Source organism: Palaemon carinicauda, chromosome 16 (assembly GCF_036898095.1).
Source record: "Palaemon carinicauda isolate YSFRI2023 chromosome 16, ASM3689809v2, whole genome shotgun sequence".
Classification (NCBI taxonomy): Eukaryota; Metazoa; Arthropoda; class Malacostraca; order Decapoda; family Palaemonidae; genus Palaemon; species Palaemon carinicauda.
Genome location: NC_090740.1, coordinates 20,423,526 through 20,442,921, shown reverse-complemented (window position 1 = coordinate 20,442,921; position 19,396 = coordinate 20,423,526). Strand labels below are relative to the sequence as shown.

Genomic DNA, 19,396 nt, shown 5'->3' with positions numbered 1-19,396 from the left:
ATCAGTGTTATACTTTACAGTACTTCTCTTGATTAGGTCTTATTTTCTTTATATATGGTAACTATCTTATGAAATCTTGCTTAGCAGGCTAAAAGATCCTTTTGACTTGTTCGATTGATTGCTTGCCCATTATGAGTAATGAAGTTATATTAGTGTTATTTGTAGTATATGGATGCGAGACTGATTTTGTGATAGTCTGCCTTTTAATATATATAGAAGCCTCTTATTGTTCTTGTTGATTTGATCATTATATATATTGTCTTGGGAATGACTTATAAGTGGATTTTTCAATATTAAACTTAGCCGGTGATTATATAAGCTGCAGCTCTGCTGCCCGACAGAAAAACTCTACGTTCAAAATACGCCAGCGATCGCTATGCAGGTAGGGGGTGTACATCAACAGCGCCATCTGTCTAGCAGGTACTCAGTACTCAATGTAAACACAGAACCAATTTTCTCTCTGTCGTGCCACCGGCAAGACCTACTAAATTCGCTATTGCTTACTGGATTGGTTTTCACATATTTTGGTGAAGTACACATTTCTAGTTTTGAGCTTTCGCTATGCAGGTGTTTTATCTTCATCTCAAAACTTGAACTCGTTTTGGATAGATTTAATTATGGTGACAAGGAGAGTATGGACTCTCTTTCACTTTTAAATGGCCGACCCTTCCCTTAGACGGAAGTGTGTTTAGGTTTTTAGTAATTTTGCTTAACACGTTATAGATCTATATATTTTATATCTCTCCGCCTTTATTAGGCCTCTTCGATTAACTTTCCATTTATTATAAACATATAAAAATAAATTTTTATGTTTTGTTTATATGCGACCTTTCCTGATAGTAGGCGGTCCTTACTTGGAACCAAAGTTAATCAACGTTGAGCCCGTTATATCGTATTTAGCCTTTAAAGAATTTAAAACTTTTTAAATTTAATGTTTTATGAAAGAATTTCTTTGATAGTCTTCGTACTGTTTTCAAAGATGAACTAACGTTTAGTTTTTTAGACTACGCAGTGGTTGACGTTCAGGACGTTCAACATGCGCTCTATCGTTACGATAGAGAGAAAGTGTATCACGGTTTCACTTTGCAGTAAGAGTAAATCAATTCTGATGTTTTGTTCATTCTTTCTTAGCTTAAATGTTTTAAATTCTAAATTAAAGGAACTTTTTATTTGGAAAACCTTTCAGTTTTTCCTTTAGTCAAATAACATGTTTTTTTGACGATATATAATTGGGCTCTTCTCTTAGGTGCGAAATCAAGAGAGAAAGAGAGAGAGATAGAGACGGAGGGAGAGAGAGGAGAGAAAACGTTCCGTTCAAGCGGGTAACGTTTTTCTCGAGTTGCTCTCGTCCCTAGTCGCTGTACGGGGAGGAAGGATAAAACGTTTTTAGTTTTTTATTCTCGTCCCCAGGCTTTGTGCGGTGAGAGATTGAAAACGTAGTTATATGAACTAGTGTTTAGTCTCTTTCCCAGCCACTGAATTTTTTATCTTAAAATATGTTTTCTGTTTTTTGCTGGTATTTGAGCTTGCATTATACGACTGATTTCGCAATTACTACCTTTTAATGAAGGGTAGAATTGCGTGTTTCAGGTAGAAATCAGTAAAAGTTTCGATTTCAGTGAAATAAGTGCAAAACAGAAAATCGATAAAGTGATATGCGCAAAGTGTTACAGTGTTGCGTCCGAGGGTTCGTCTGTTCGTGCCTGTCGTTCACCTAGTCCGGGACCTCTTGCAAGCTCCCAAGCCCAGGGGAGAAGTAATGTCGAACGACTTATGGGTTCGAGAGGCCTTGATCAACGAACAGACGTTTTCCCTCTGTGGTTTCGGGCGTATCTACCCAAGATCGCCCCACCCACTCTAAGACGAGAGAGCCCATTTATTCCTCGTCTGCGGAAGAGGTTTCTCGTAAGAAACCATGGACCAAGGTCTCGCGGCTTATTAAGCGCAAGTCGGTCCTTTCCGCGCAAGTCCAACGGCCCAGTTGTAGCCACTGGGTCAGTTCGGACTCGCTGCAGTCTTCCGACGACTGCTCACCTCCTAAGAGAGGCAAAGCGGTACCGCATCAGGCAGTCACACCGTCTGTTGCCGCACCTGCTCCTGTAGACCCTAGTGGTCTTTGCTGCAGACCATGCAGTCTCAGTTAACGTCATTGATGCAGGACTTTCGTGCGGAGAAGGTTGACACTGCACCAACCTCTAGCCTACAACCAACCACGGTTGTGCGTCCTGTGGACGCTGAGGCGACCTTCTCCCGCACTCCAAGAGAGTCCCGCCACCCATGCGTTCCAGTGTACCCTGCCAGCCGCATGTTGACGTTCAGCGACGCACGGAATCTTCCGTTGACGTTCGCAAGGTACAACAACAGTCTAAGTTGTTTTGTTTTGACGCGGTGCGTCAACTTCCGCATTCTAGAGTTGTTTTGACTGCTCAGTCTAGACAGTCAAAGCAGTCTCGAGTGGACACTGTACGTCCTCACACACCTGTTGTGGTTGACAGTTCAGTTGTTGACAGTTCACAGACTGTCAAGCAGTTACATGACGTTGCCTTCTGGTCTGCTACTTATGCACCAGTGAGAGACTCACTGAGGTAACCTAGCTTTTATCGGACAAGGTTCCTGTGGATGAGGAAGTTGCTGTTCTCCCTCCTACTGATATTCCCTTGAGGACTCTGTCAGATGGAGAGGAGCCTTAAGCTGCTTAGCCTCCTATGGACTTTAATTAAATCATGATGATTTTTTTAAGGATCTTCGTCCGGATCTTGTAACTGCTGCTCCTCGTTCGCCTAAACGTCAGAACTTACACTAGGCCTAGCTACTTCGAAGCCGTTGTTTTTAAGGCTAGTGCTCTCTCGCTCTCCTAGAGAGCGTTACGTTGGCTAGGCGACTGGTTTTTGCACCAGGAGGAGTTTTTAGGGATACAGCCTTTGATTTCCCTTCTTTTAAACTGGCTTATAGAGCGAGAGTCTGATATGACACGAGAGAAGTTCTCGGCTTGGGAGTTCATGCCTCTGCCCAGATAGACTTCTCAATTCTGGTAGACTCGCCCTGGCGCCTAGCCAGGAGACGCTCCAAGTTGTTTACAGGTCAACTTCTCAGTTTTTGTCAAGCCTTTGAAGTTTTGCTGTACTATTATGTCACACATAACAAGGCTTTCAGGGATGGTAAACGGTTCCGCCTCAGTCGCTAACCCCGTCTGTTGCCACACCTGCTCCCGTAGACCCTAAATGGGCTTTGCTGCAAGCCATGCAGTCCAAGCTTGCGTCCTTGATAGAGGACTTAAATGCGGAGAAGAACCTTCTGGCCAACAACCTTCCAACCGGTCGGTTGTGCGCCCTGTTGACGCTGAGGTAACCTACTCGCGTCTGCCAGTTGAGGTGGTTCCTCCTTCTGGCCAACAACCTTCCAACCGGTCGGTTGTGCGCCCTGTTGACGCTGAGGTAACCTACTCACGTCTGCCAGTTGAGGTGGTTCCTCCTTCTGGCCAACAACCTTCCAACCGGTCGGTTGTGCGCCCTGTTGACGCTGAGGTAACCTACTCGCGTCTGCCAGTTGAGGTGGTTCCTCCACCGATGCGACCCAGTGTGGGTTGCCAGTCGCACGTTGACGTTAAGCGACGCTCGGAGGTGGTTGTTGACGTTCAGGACGTTCAACAACCAGCAGAGGTGACTTGTTGTGACGCAGTGCGTCAACCTCAGCAACCCGGTAGGGTGTTGACTGCACAACCCAGACGGTCTAGACAGTTTCGGGTTGACGCTGTACTTCCTCGCGCACCCATGGTTGTTGACAGTTCACAGACTGTGCAGCAGTTCCATGATATTGCGTCCGGCTCCGTCACGCATCCACCAGTGCGACCGGATTCAGCGAGTCAGACGTTGCCCACTCCGTTGCCGTTTCCTCATCAGTTTCGGATGAGGAACCCTCTGATGAGGACGTTGCTGAACAAGACGATCAGCCCCCAGCCCTGCTATCCATCCAGAAGATGCTGAAGAAGGAACGCTGCTCAGTCAGGCTGTGGATGAGTCTGGTAGGGACACTGTCATCCGTGGATCAATTTGTGTCACTAGGAAGACTACACCTCCGTCGTCTTCTATACCATCTAGCTTTTTACTGGAAAAGGACAAGACGCTAGAAGCGGTCTCAATCCCGGTTTCCGGAAAGATAAAGTCTTGTCTGACTTGGTGAAAGGACTATATCAACCTTAGAAAGGGTCTTCCCCTAACTGTTCAGACTCCCAACCACGTTCTCTTCTCGGACGCATCGGACGTAGGCTGGGGTGCGACATTAGACGGTCGGGAATGCTCGGGATTATGGAACTCGAGTCAAAGGACAATGCATTTCAACTGCAAGGAGCTTCTGGCAGTACGTCTGACCTGGAAAAGCTTCAGGTCTCTCCTTCAAGGCAAAGTGGTGGAAGTGAACTCGGACAACACCACGGCTTTGGCGTACATCTCCAAGCAAGGAGGGACCTACTCTCTGACGTTGTACGAGATCGCAAGGGACCTCCTCACCTGGTCAAAAGGTCTAGACATATCACTAGTAACGAGGTTCATCCAAGGCAACTTGAATGTCATGGCAGATTGTCTCAGTCGGAAGGGACAAATAATTCCAACAGAATGGACCCTCCACAAGGATGTATGCAAGAGACTTTGGGCCACCTGGGGCCAGCCAACCATAGATCTCTTCGCAACCTCGATGACCAAGAGGCTCCCAATATTTTGCTCACCAATCCCGGACCCAGCAGCAGTTCATATAGATGCCTTTCTACTAGATTGGTCACATCTAGATCTATATGCATTCCCTCCGTTCAAGATTGTCAACAAGGTACTGCAGAAGTTCGCCTCTCACGAAGGGACAAGGTTGACGCTAGTTGCTTCCCTCTGGCCCGCGAGAGAATGGTTCACCGAGGTACTTCGATGGCTAGTAGACGTTCCCAGAACACTTCCCCTAAGGGTGGACCTTCTACGTCAGCCACGCGTAAAGAAGGTACACCAAGGCCTCCACGCTCTTCGTCTGACTGCCTTCAGACTATCGAAAGACTCTCGAGAGCTAGAGACTTTTCGAAGGAGGCAGCCAGAGCGATTGCTAGAGCAAGGAGAACATCCACCCTTAGAGTCTACCAATCGAAGTGGGAAATCTTCCGAAACTGGTGCAAGTCAGTATCCGTATCCTCGACCAGTACCCCTGTAACTCAAATAGCTGACTTCCTCTTATATCTGAGGAAAGAACGATCTCTTTCAGCTCCCACTATCAAGGGTTACAGAAGCATGTTGGCATCAGTCTTCCGTCACAGAGGCTTAGATCTTTCCAACATAAAGATCTACAGGACCTCCTTAAGTCTTTTGAGACCACGAAGGAGCGTCGTTTGGTTACACCTGGTTGGAATTTAGACGTGGTACTAAGATTCCTTATGTCAGACAGGTTCGAAACGCTACAATCAGCCTCCCTGAAAGATCTCACCTTAAAGACTTTTCCTGGTATGCTTAGCCACAGCTAAAAGAGTCAGTGAGATTCATGCCTTCAGCAAGAACATCGGATTCTCATCCGAAACGGCTACATGTTCTACAACTTGGTTTTCTAGCCAAAAACGAGCTGCCTTCTCGGCCTTGGCCAATATCGTTCGATATTCCAAACTTATCGTATGGTTGGAAATGAACTAGAAAGAGTCTTATGTCCTGTAAGAGCTCTTAAGTTCTATTTAAAATGAACTAAACCTTTACGAGGCCCGTCTGAAGCTTTATGGTGTTCAGTTAAGAAACAATCTTTGCCTATGTCAAAGAATGCTTTATCCTATTTTATCAGACTGTTAATACGAGAAGCTCATTCCCATCTGAATGAGGAAGACCAAGCTTTGCTGAAGGTAAGGACACACGAAGTAGAGCTGTCGCAACTTCCGTGGCCTTTAAACAAAATAGATCTCTGCAAAGTATAATCGACGCAACCTATTGGAAAAGCAAGTCAGTGTTCGCGTCTTTTTATCTTAAGAATGTCCAGTCTCTTTACGAGAACTGCTACACTCTGGGACCATTCGTAGCAACGAGTGCAGTAGTGGGTGAGGGCTCAACCACTACAATTCCCTAATTCCATAACCTTTTTAATCTTTCTCTTGAAATGTTTTATTATTGTTTTTGGGTTGTCCGGAAGGCTAAGAAGCCTTTCGCATCCTACTTGATTTGGCGGGTGGTCAAAGTCATTTCTTGAGAAGCGCCTAGATTAGAGGTTTTGATGAGGTCCTGTTGTATGGGTTGCAACCCTTGATACTTCAGATCCTAGGGGTCGCTCAGCATCCTAAGAGGATCGCGAGGCTCCGTAAGGAAGACGTACTTAAAAAGGCAGAGTAATTGTTCAAGTCGACTTCCTTACCAGGTACTTATTTATTTTATGTTTGTTATTTTGAATAACTGCTAAAATGAAATACAAAATACTTAGCTCATAATAATGTAAACAAGTAATGCTGGTCTCAACCCACCCCCCTGGGTGTGAATCAGCTTATATAATCACCGGCTAAGTTTAATATTGAAAAATGTTATTTTTATTAATAAAATAAATTTTTGAATATACTTACCCGGTGATTATATATTAAAGGACCCTCCCTTCCTCCCCAATAGAGACCCAGTGGACCGAGGAGAAAATTGGTTCTGTGTTTACATTGAGTACTGAGTACCTGCTAGACAGATGGCGCTGTTGATGTACACCCCCTACCTGCATAGCGATCGCTGGCGTATTTTGAACGTAGAGTTTTTCTGTCGGGCAGCAGAGCTGCAGCTTATATAATCACCGGGTAAGTATATTCAAAAATTTATTTTATTAATAAAAATAACATTTTTCTTTAATTTTCAATACAACTCCATCATTTTATATTTACTCAATCTTCTGTTTAGCTTTTCTCCAGACACTTTTCAAAAGAAGAAAAGGATGCCAACTGTTTGTTACTACAAATGAACAGCAGTAGCAACTGGCAGCATGGAGAGAGATGGTTGGTGACAAAGCAATCTATGATTCCTTATTCTTAAACTATGTTTCCCAATTATCTCAAACTTCAAAATGACAATGAGCCAGGCATCTCTCTAGATAGTCTTTGGTGACAGTTGTGATATTTAAGCCTTTCCACTGTGTATCCAGCAAAGAACACTTAAAGGACTCTGTGTAAATTGCAGAGGCAAGCGACAGTAACAATACTCTAGTTAGCAGGGTTATGCCCTCGAGATTGACCATATATACAAATGATCAGTGCCTAAGCCTCTTCTACATTTAAGTTAGGACCAGGAAGGGCCAGACAATGGCTGCTAATGACTCGGCAGTTAGACTTATAGCCTTCCCCAAACCTGCCATCCTGGGTTTACAAGGATGGTGAGTTTGCAGATGCTACAAGAAACTATCAAGCTTGAATGAGATTTGAACCCCAGTCTAGCAGATTGCCAGGCAGGGATGTTTATAATAGTCTTTTTTTTTTTTTTTTTTACTAGAGTTTGTTATTTTTACAAGCATATCGGTGTGTTGCTTCTAGCTTTTCTTAGGGCGTATCTCTATTCATCTGCTAGTTACGCACAGGACTCCTCTCTTGTTGATAGTGCCTCCTTGTCTGTTGGAAGTTTTAGCTTAGTAGGAAAATTGGCTTAAGCATGAGGAAGCATGGATTGCTGTGACCCTAGCCATCTCTCTTCAAGTTGCCAGCTGATATTGCTGTTCACATGCAGCAACCAATAAGCGTCATTCCTCAAACCTCATGTGCAGCATATTTTGGAGCCACAACTATCATTGATGGCATGCTGTGAGTTTTCTTTGAGTGACTTGCATTGCATGGTTCATAATTTCAAGAATCTTACCTGATGGTCATCATGCTTACCTTCTTGAAAGTTCAGTTTCTAGACCTCTTAAATAAAACAATAAAATAATTCTCCCCTCCTTATTAATCTTGTAATGTATCATCATGAGTACACCAAAAACTGCAACTAACTTCTTTGTTGCAAGTTACAAAAGGATTTCCCATTCTTTACATCACAATAATTGTTCTTTAGCTTCTTAGCTGCTACTTAAATATTACGGATTGGTTCACCAGATAGAGAAAGATTATCAAGATTTGTCTTCCACTGCTTTTAAAATGCATTTGTGTACTACCAATGTTCTGTGAATAGGCTTCTTTTATAAGATAAGACCAGCATTCCCTTTGTGTCTCGTGTAGAAGCCAGCAATTGAAGAGTAGATGTTTGGAATGTTCAGATTAACCAGAGAAGCTTATGGTGAAATATTTCAAGTTAGTATCAAAAAAGGGTTTGTGATAAATATTTAAACTTTTAAGAGAAAAGAGAAAGTAAATCATGGAAAAGTTAGGATCAAGCTATGGTTTTGGATATTGGTAGCAAAGTAGATCTACAATTAGTGTTCATTGAGTGAGTCAACAGTCAGATGTTAGGAATGAGATTGATGGGCTTAAATCACTTTGTTCTATGCAGATACAAACCTTTCTTTAAATAGGAGTATGACTTCTGCAGAGCTGGAATGTCCATTAAATTGTTAACAAGGGGTGCTGGAATCACCTGCCTGTCCACCAGTATCACCTCACTTTTATTTTTGGCCACGATGAGAACAGATGTAACTGTTGCTGCTCTCCCCAAGGGTTGAATCTCAATTACTTTGCTTGGGATAGTGTGTGCTTTACTGTATTTGTAAGTGGTGTGCTTAGAGGTGGATGTCCATTCAAGGTAAACATTTGGTAAAGTGAATCTTGTTCCTATGGTGAAACAAACCTTCTGTCCTCCATGATGTGTACCTTTGAGCAGGGGGGGACTTTATGCAATTCCTCTCCTGCTGAGGTCACTCACGCTGCTGATCAGGGAGACAATGAACTTCTCTTGAAGTATACAGTACTGTAACTCTGTTTGCTCGGTAATTTCTCTTCTTCAGGAGAAGATTACCTGATGCAACTCGATTGTTCGCTCATTCCATCATGTTTTATAATGATAGTTTTTATTACCTGGGCATGTCTGATAAATCTCTGAGTGTGAACCCTGTTGAATGCTAGTATCTGTGTTTCTGAATGGCAAGGGGAAGTTAGGGAAGTTTACTCCTGCATCTCCTCATCTACCAACCTCTCTCACTCCCCTTTCTCTTTGTTGGTGATTACCTTGAGGAAGAAGAGGACGAAGGGGATGATAGTGAAGGAAATCCTTTCATTAGTTCATTGGGACTTAGCAATCTCTCTTCTCCTTTAGCAAGAGGTGACTGTACTCTCGCTAACTGGTACCTTTGGGCTTGGTCAAGTGGATCGTTAGTATGGAAGCCTATGGAAGGTTTGGTGGTGGTTCTCTTTTCCTGTTACCTTGTCATGACAGTTCCTACGCAAATACAAACCCTTTGCTCTTTACTATAGATACAGTATATGTTTCAGCGTAGCTGGAATCTAGCCATAAACTTTTACACGATGTGTCAATAACCCTCCGCTAGTTAATGGTGTTAACTCGGGATAGACCGGCCACCTGTTCACACACTCAATCAGTGAGAACCCTCACTTTTGTTTTTGGCCCTTTTAATTCCCTGGCTGTAAAACAAAAGATTTCATGCTCTCTTTTCAGGTGTGTGTTGCAGGCTGTTACTTCTTGGAGCCTCAGCCGGGCACACGACCAACCACAAGAGCACTTGCGGGTGGTTTTCAAGTGGCTTCACACTCAAGACTGGTATACCTAGGAATGATAATAGACATCAACCTCCACAAAGCCTACCCATCAGATGACAGGTAGTGAGGCTGAGGAAGGTCACAAGACCTTTTCTCAGACGAGAAGAGCTCCCTGCACAGAGGTGGCTGTGTGTCCTCGGACACATATCTCCGACCCATCTAGTTCCTAACGATTGCCTCAGGATACAATCCCTCCAATGGCAGCTAAAGTCCAACGGGAATCAGGCCTTCGATTCCCTGGACATTCTAATCCCCATGGGACCAGAGGAACGGACGGATCTCGAGTGGTGGGTCGCAGACGAAAATCTGCTAAAGGGTGTCTATCTTCTCATCCTTCCCCCGGACTTGACGATGTTTTCCGATGCATCAAAAGTGTCTTCATATAAATCTCTTAGAGATGAAGGCCATCTATCTGGCCTTTCAAAAATTCCATCAGTTCCTGGCGGGTCACTCAGTGGTGGTGATGAGCGACAACACCATAGTAGTGCCTTACATCAATAAGCAAGGAGGTACTTTTTCGCAGCCCCTATCCCATCTGGCAGTGGAGATACTGAGATGGGCGGAAGTCTACTCGGTCTCGCTATCAGCTCCCGGCAAAAGGAATGTGCTCGCCAACAACCTGAGCAGAGCAACTCAAGATAGTGAGTACCAAGTGGTCTTTGGATCATTTAGTAGCCAACAGAGTCCTGACTTTGTGGGGTTCTCTGACTGTGGATCTGTTCGCAACGTCCCTGAACTTCATGCTCCCGTTATACTGCACCTCAGTCTTGGACCCATGGCTCTCTGGCAAGATGCATTCCAGTAACGGTTGGACAACATCGACGTTTATGCCTTTCTCCTGTTCTGTCTGAAGAGAAGAGTACTCAACAAGGCCAGAACATCGGTCAACTTCTCAATGACCCTCATAGCATCACGCAGAATGGTTTCCAGACCTTTTGTAGCTCCTGTCAGAACTTCTGAGAGAACTTCCTCCGTGACGGGATCTACTCAGACAGCCACATGCCAACATTTTCCAAAAGAGAGTAGCTTCGCTACGTCTTCACGCCTGAAGACTATCCAGCATCTTCTCACTCAGAGAAGATTTTTGCAACAAGTTGCGAAGAAGATGTCTGGAATTCTGCGAAGATCGTCAGCATCAGTCTACCAGGCAAAGTGGAAAGTCCTCTGTGGTTGGTGTCGTGGAAGGGGTATCTCTCCACTCGATGCCACTATTCCAGCAATAGCGGAGTTCCTCATGTATTTGCGGGAGAAAATGGACCTTTCAGTTTCAGCAGTAAAAGGTTATCATCGCTCAGCCTCGAGTCTCACTTTTAAACTGAAAGGAGTGGACATTTCTTCATTGCTAGAGCTTTTCCTCCTCATACGGAGTTACGAACTTACCTGTCCTCAGGCTGAAGTAAGAGCTCCTCCTTGGAATGTGGTTTGAGTTCTTTGGTCTCTAAAATGGCCTCCCTACGAACCGTTATGCCTGGCAACAGATCGTCACCTTATGTGGAAGACTGTGTTCCTACTCGCTTTGGTTTCGGCTAAACGAGTCAGCGAACTTCGTGGTCTCTTATACGACATCGCCCATTCAAGGGGATGGGGAGAGGTAAGCTTCAGCTTTGTTACTGAGTTTGTCGCCAAGACTCAGAATCTGGGATTAGCGGATCCTAGGTTAAATTCTTTCCGGATAATGAGTCTCCGCTCTGTATCTCATGATCCAGATCATATGTTATTATGTCCAATGAGGAGTTTGATTTACTACCTCAAGAGAACAGCAGCAGCTCGTCCCTTGGTGCCTTCGCTCTTTTCGTCAGCACTGGGAGAAATAAGAGGAGGATCACGAAGAACACCATCTCAGCTTGGATTCGCAGGGTCATTGACCATGCACTGAATATAGATCCTCCTCCAACACGTTGACACAGATTGCACGGTGTCAGGGGCATAGCTATGTCTCTGGCCTTCGGAGGAAACTACTCTGTGGCGCAGGTTCTACAAGCGTGCGTGTGAAAGTGTCAAAACTATACTCATTGCCCATTACTTGCAAGACGTGACCCACAGGAGACTCGATACGTTCTCTATCAGTCTTGTGGTGGGTGCATAACAGCTGATTTAGAACCTCAAGCGCCTTAATGGACAAATAGCAGAAGGTCGAGGGCACTGGCTACCTGGTTTTAGTCTGAATGAAAAGGAGTGACTGGCTCTTTTCTTCATCCTCCCCTCTCTTGGGGAAATTGGCATCCTGGGTCCTCTGCACAAGTTGACCTCAACAACTGCAGTTAAACCATTGCTCCCTTATGTAACCTTGTATTGTGTCAATACTGTTACGTCCCCATACCCTAGCGAAGTGGTATTGGGAATGTTGTGGGCAACTCGGTTATTTCCTGCGGACTCATAATAACTTATACCTTGACAGTCACATTGCTAGTATTTCAACGCACAGCTTGCGTAGGTCGCAGACCATGCTTAGCAAGGTTTACCGAGGTGTTAGGGTTTCCTTATTTTTGTACTATCCTACATACAAGGAAACCCCGGGTAAAGCCAAAAGCTAGATTGGCCGGGACATCTGCCCCCGAAGGGGTGAGTCAACCCATATAGGTAGCTTTGGTTTGTATTCCAGTTACGGAACAAATGACTAATTTGGAAGCAATTTGTATTTTTCCTAATGATACCAACCTGTAGCTATTTATACAAACTTACCCGCCAATCCTGTCCCCCTTCGAATTCCTACCTCCAAATAAAGTGAAGCACAGTCTTAGATGTGTGAGTGAGGGGGGTAGTTAGCTAAACCCCCTTACCCCGCTAACTAGCGGGATGGGTAGTTAATCCTTGCTAAATTTTGATGGCTTGTCCTTTCAGCTTTGCCGAAAGTAATACCCCTATAAGTAGCTACAGGTTTGTATATATAGGAGAATACAAATTACTTCCAAATTTGTCATCTTAAGCCCTTTACTACTGCTCTTTAGCACTGCAACCTATACCAACATACAGCTTGAGAACCCCCTTTGATCACCAGTATATCGACATTCTCTTGCAGTCAATAATAATGATGATAATATGATTATAATAGAGAAAATAATATGAAAGTAATATAAGTAATCCTCATCCGAGCTATCTGGCAGGTACGTATTCAGACCCTGATTCATAAGCACTCTTATCACCTATGCACAAAAAAGATATTTGAAATAGGACAATACCTTGCATTAAACCCCTCCCAATGTATAAAAACTGCTTTGCTTGGTTAGGAATAAGAAATTATGTAGACGCTTACGTTGCTTCTCTTTCTTACTGTATGGTCTAACACTTAAACGTAACAGTGTTGAACTAGTTAAGAGGAAGAAACGTTTCTTCTCCACACACCAGGTTATTCTTTTGAGTTCTGAGCACCAGGCCAAGCTGATTGCAAGGGAAAGAATACACATTATTGTCCCTTTCTTGGGCGTTTGATGGTGCCAGGTATTAGCTCCAGACAAGCGATGGGACTGTTCATGGCATGATCCATCACTTTCTTCCGTTTTTACGTTCCAGAAGGTGTTGTCATATTTGTGTCCGTAATTTGTGTAATAGGAACTGTCCACCCTCCTCTCCAATGTTTAATGATATTAAGAGTATAGGATATTACTGTAGTTGTGACTTTGAGACTGAATTAGGTTGCCATTTATCATCAGATGCTGTCTCATTAGGCAAGAGGCATGGCCTCTTGAAGCAATGAAAATGGGAAATTTTCAGTTTTTTGAGTAATGTCAGTGTTGAGTGAGCTTTGAAGGACCAAGCAGTATGAATGTACTGTATGGTGAGTATAGAAATATAGTACTGTAACAAATTTTATAATCAAATTTCCATTTTTGGAGCTATAACTAAGGTTAGGTACAATGCTGTGAATATTTTTTTTTCATTCATACATGTACAGTATTTTTGCAGCGGAGAATATATTTCATTGGTGATGATTAGTAGCACTGTAGTTTAATTCCTTGTTATATGTATTCCCCTAAAAATTGAAGTGCATTGCAGTATTGTCTTATCATTTTCTTGGGTTTTAAAGTAATTTTCATTCTTTTATGTTTCAGATTCTTCCTACAACCTCATTAAAGACATGGCATCCTGATGGGGCTGTAAAATTGCAAATTAGTGAGGAGGAAATTAAAACAGCCCCACCCATATCAGTGTATACGTTGTTGCACAAGCGGGCTTCTAAAAATCCTAAAGCTCTTGCTTTAGCAGCTAAAAAGGATGGAAAATGGAAGTAAGTACTAAATTGCACTTTAATATTATAACAACATGGCTGTAACTGTTTCAAAGGTAGTATCTTGCATTTATTGTACTGTACAGTATTATATTCTTAATCTTCATAGTTTGTGATTCAAATTAATCTTTATAGCTATACTGTACTTTAACCAACTTTTGTTCCTGTACAAATACAAACTTTTATCTTTTAACTAGGAATATGATAAACAATTTGGAATACTGTCATTAAAACTTTTAATGAGGTGTCAATGACTGCCTGGTTTTAGTTACCTGTTACATAAGGTAGGTTACTTACTTTACTTTAAGGGCAGCTTATCTGGTCCTGTACACCATGGAAACCCTACTCTCTACAGGACCTCTACGGTCCTTTTTTATGATGTTTATTCGGGAGCATTTAACATTTCACAACGCGTATTGCCCGCTTACTGTTAGATCGTCACTATTGAAGCACTCGCTGAACAAGAAAGTCTTCAGTTTCCTCTTGAAATCTTAATATCTTCAATTATTCGGATGTCTCGTGGGAGCTTATTGTATACAGTTGTTTCGGGACTGCATATTGAAAGGCTCTAGAGCCTACAGTAGACATGTATTTAGGTTCCAATAGTTTGAAACCATCTGTAACTATTTTTGTGTTGGGACTATTTGTTGGCTGCACAATATGCAGCAATTCTCCTAGATATTTTGGATGACTGGTTCTGATAACTTGATTGGTTATTATACATATTTTAAACTCCATTCTCGCTTTAATCGGCAGCCAATGTAGATCTATTAGTATAGGAGTGATCCTTTCCGTAGGTGGGACACCTTTTATCAGTTTTGCACCTCTGTTTATTATGTTTTGCAATTTCTTAAGTTGTACTTTTGTTATATTATTATAGTAGGTGGAGTTACAGCAGTCAATTCTGGTAATTACACAGTTTATCACAAGTTTCTTTACAGAATATTCAAGGTACTTTTTTATAAAAGCATTATTTCTTAGATGATAACCAGCAATTTTTACTACATTATTTATTTGGGCATTAAGAGACAAGTTGCAGTCACGAAATAAGCTTAGGTCACAAACTTTTATTTGAATATCACCCAAGCTTTTCACGCTGTTTCTCTTTCCCGCCACCATAAACTCAGTTTTGTTCTCATTTAATTTTAGTAGTTTAATTGTCATCCATTTTCTAATACCATCAAGGATTTGGTTTAAAGTTTGTATTGTCGTCTGTATCATTTATGGAGAAGCAAAATTGTGTATCATCCACAAATAGTTTGAACTTCACACCATGCCTTTGTAGTATTTTCAGTAAACCAATAGTATAGATGCAGAATTTGATTGGACCAAGTACACTCCCCTGAGGTACCCCTCTGTTAAAATATTCATATGATTAATGAGTTTCCAATTTGCACACCGTAATTTCTGCCAACCAAGTAGTCTTTCAGGTATTCAAAAGCTTGATCTTCAACGCTGATGGACCGTAGATCATTTAGTAGCAGTTCACTCTGGCATATTATTATATCTAATTTCTCTTTCTCTTGTTTTGTTAAAGTTTATTTGTTCCGTAACTGGAATAAAAACCACGCTATTTAATAGGGGTACAGTATTACTTTCGGCGTAGCTGAAATGACGAGCCATTAATTTTTAACAAGGGCTAACTACCCACACCGATAGTTAGCGGGGGTTAGGGAGGGTAGCTTGCTACCGCTCCCCCTCACACACCTGTGATTGAGCTCACTTTGCTTTCGGCTCGTATGGTGAATGGACATTGCTGTTCTTCATCCTCGCCGACTATTGGCAGCCATTAATGCTTTTTGCTTTTTCTTTTTTCTTAGACTGTGTGTGTGAAGTTGACTTCTGCGACCATGTGCACCTGCCCTGGACTCTCTGACCGCCCCTGTGGAACATTTATGACTGCGGTCGAGACTGATCCTCACGCCCTTTGTCCTTCTTGCAGAGGTCAATGGTGTGATAGTGTCAACAAGTGTAATGAGTGTAGGGAGTAGTCTTCCTCTTAGTGGGAGAGGTTTTTGCGACGGCGGAAGAAGAGGTCCAAGCGGGATATTTCTCCCCCAAACCTCCTCCGAAGCTCCTACTCAGTCGGTCTCTTTCGAGAGACCGTCGAGTAGTAGCGTAGACCAATTTATTTCTGACCAACCCCTGGTCTTGAGAGATGAGGTTGCTTCCCCTAGCGAAGCAGCACCACCTCTCCCCCCGGGGGAGGCCTTGTCACTAACCTCCGTGTTTCAGATTTGGTCCTCCTTGGGGCTCACAGGTTCGCCTTCCAAGGAGGCATTGCTCGAGTTCATCAGCAGGGGTGCTTCTGTCAAGCAATCGTCATCACCGTTAGAGGTAGATCCCTTGACACTTGTCGACGTTGTTGTGTCAGAGGTCTCATGCGACATCACCCATCTCCTCTGCCACTCCAAACTCTATTGTAGCTGCCGACTTAGTTTACCCCGTTCCTGACCATCCTCCGAGGGGGAAACTAAGTTCTTAATCGGTCTCTCCTGCTAGTGTTTCTCTCCCTCGGGGGAGTTCACTTACAGAGACTCCTCTTCGGAGGACTTCTGACGGTCAGCATGCTGATCCAACGGCCCCCAGAGGGCGCATATGTCGGAAGGCTTACCTTCCTCTTCGCCTTAGAGACCTTCCTTCACCTGCGGTGAGGAGGCGCCTCTTTGGTTCAACGTCTTCAAAGCAGTCCCCCGTAGAGGAGCCTCTAGACCAATTGTCCATCACTGCACCTGCAACCAGTCTTGTGACTTCGGTCTTGGACCTCTCTGCAGATCGTTCGCGATCTCCTTCGGTGGATGGTCGTACTTTCAAAGGACACGTCGATCATCCATCCAACAGACCTGCCGACCTTCCATCGCCGTTCCTGTATGAGCCTAATAAAGCTCCTCCAAAGTGCGCTATTGCGAGCCATCACTCTCGTCCTGACCAGCGCTCACCAGCAGCACGTCATTCACCAACGCTTCGGCGCACCACCCATCTTGCTCGCCTATACAAAGGGCAGCAACCTCACGCGCTTGCGTGCCCACATGCGCTTAGCGCCATTATGATCTTCAGCGCTCTTCTGTGCGCCATTCCCACATGCGCCCACGATCACCTGTGCACCCTGCGCGCAAACACAATCAGGGTCGCCTACGCGCTAGCACACCACAGCGCACTTGCGCTCTCCTGCGCGCCAACAATCTCCTGCACCTATGCGCCAGTGCCAACCTGCACGCCAAATTTCTCCTACGTGCCAGTTACCTGCGCGCCAACGTTCTCCTGCGCAACAGCCCTCTCCCGCGCGCCAGCGCTCTCCTGCGCAACAGCCCTCTCCCGCGCGCCAGCGCTCTCCTGCGCAACAGCCCTCTCCCGCGCGCCAGCGCTCTCCCGCGCAACAGCCCCCTCCCGCGCACCAGCGCTCTCCTGCGTGCCAACATGTGCGCCCCACATCACCTACGCTCCCGTGCTCTCCTGTGCGCTATCTTGCGCGCCAACCAATGCGCCAGCCAAAACCTGCGCGCCATCACTCTCCTGCGCGCAAGTTTGGAGGTGAGGCATTAACCTTTTTGCCCTCACCTGTGCGCCAACTTTTACCTGTGCGCCAGCGCTCACCAGACCATGTGCTCTCACTTGCGCACCATCTTTTCTTGCGCGTACACAGAGATGCACGCGCGCGCCCACTCTCTACTACAGACGCGCGCCCACTCTCTACTACAGACGCGCGCCCTCTCTCTCCTACAGACGCGCGCCCTCTCTCTCCTACAGACGCGCGCCCTCTCTCTCCTACAGACGCGCGCCCTCTCTCTCCTACAGACGCGCGCCCTCTCTCTCCTACAGATGCGCGCCTGCGCTATATCATGATGCGCGCGCAAATGTTCTCCTGCGCGCCCACTCTCTCGCCTACAGACGCGCAGCAACACACTCCCGCGCGCCCACTCTTTCTCCCACAGACGCGCGCCAACACACTCCCGCGTGCTCACTCTCTCTCCTACAGATGCGCGCCAACACTCCCGCGCGCTCATCATGATTCTCCTGCGTGCGCTCTCTGTCCTATGGACGTGCGGCAACATTCTCCCGCGCGGGAGCGCCAATATTCTCCCCCGCGTGGGAGCGCCAATATTCTCCCCCGCGCGGGAGCGCCAATATTGTCCCCCGCGCGGGAGCGCCAATATTGTCCCCCGCGCGGGAGCGCCAATATTGTCCCCCGCGCGGGAGCGCCAATATTGTCCCCCCGCGCGGGAGCGCCAATATTGTCCCCCGCGCGGGAGCGCCAATATTGTCCCCCCGCGCGGGAGCGCCAATATTGTCCCCCGCGCGGGAGCGCCAATATTGTCCCCCCGCGCGGGAGCGCCAATATTGTCCCCCGCGCGGGAGCGCCAATATTGTCCCCCCGCGCGGGAGCGCCAATATTGTCCCCCGCGCGGGAGCGCCAATATTGTCCCCCCGCGCGGGAGCGCCAATATTGTCCCCCGCGCGGGAGCGCCAATATTGTCCCCCCGCGCGGGAGCGCCAATATTGTCCCCCGCGCGGGAGCGCCAATATTGTCCCCCCGCGCGGGAGCGCCAATATTGTCCCCCCGCGCGGGAGCGCCAATATTGTCCCCCCGCGCGGGAGCGCCAATATTGTCCCCCCCGCGCGGGAGCGCCAATATTGTCCCCCCCGCGCGGGAGCGCCAATATTGTCCCCCCGCGCGGGAGCGCCAATATTGTCCCCCCGCGCGGGAGCGCCAATATTGTCCCCCCGCGCGGGAGCGCCAATATTGTCCCCCGCGCGGGAGCGCCAATATTGTCCCCCCGCGCGGGAGCGCCAATATTGTCCCCCGCGCGGGAGCGCCAATATTGTCCCCCCGCGCGGGAGCGCCAATATTGTCCCCCGCGCGGGAGCGCCAATATTGTCCCCCCGCGCGGGAGCGCCAATATTGTCCCCCGCGCGGGAGCGCCAATATTGTCCCCCCGCGCGGGAGCGCCAATATTGTCCCCCGCGCGGGAGCGCCAATATTGTCCCCCCGCGCGGGAGCGCCAATATTGTCCCCCGCGCGGGAGCGCCAATATTGTCCCCCCGCGCGGGAGCGCCAATATTGTCCCCCGCGCGGGAGCGCCAATATTGTCCCCCCGCGCGGGAGCGCCAATATTGTCCCCCGCGCGGGAGCGCCAATATTGTCCCCCCGCGCGGGAGCGCCAATATTGTCCCCCCCGCGCGGGAGCGCCAATATTGTCCCCCCGCGCGGGAGCGCCAATATTGTCCCCCCGCGCGGGAGCGCCAATATTGTCCCCCCGCGCGGGAGCGCCAATATTGTCCCCCGCGCGGGAGCGCCAATATTGTCCCCCCGCGCGGGAGCGCCAATATTGTCCCCCGCGCGGGAGCGCCAATATTGTCCCCCCGCGCGGGAGCGCCAATATTGTCCCCCGCGCGGGAGCGCCAATATTGTCCCCCCGCGCGGGAGCGCCAATATTGTCCCCCGCGCGGGAGCGCCAATATTGTCCCCCGCGCGAGCACGCGCCCCAACAAGCACGCGCTCCAAC

At 46.6% G+C, this 19,396-nt stretch overlaps 1 protein-coding gene across 4 annotated transcripts in view; it reads left to right on the top strand.

The window, feature by feature from the left end:
* The window catches only part of LOC137655686 (long-chain-fatty-acid--CoA ligase ACSBG2-like), a 131,900-nt gene that overhangs the window by 12,069 nt on the left and 100,435 nt on the right, over nucleotides 1–19,396 (top strand). For all 4 annotated transcript variants that reach the window (XM_068389646.1, XM_068389645.1, XM_068389648.1 and 1 more), the window contains exon 4: nucleotides 13,717–13,892. In XM_068389646.1, the coding sequence (XP_068245747.1) occupies nucleotides 13,717–13,892 (176 nt within the window). The remainder of the gene's footprint in view (nucleotides 1–13,716; nucleotides 13,893–19,396) is intronic.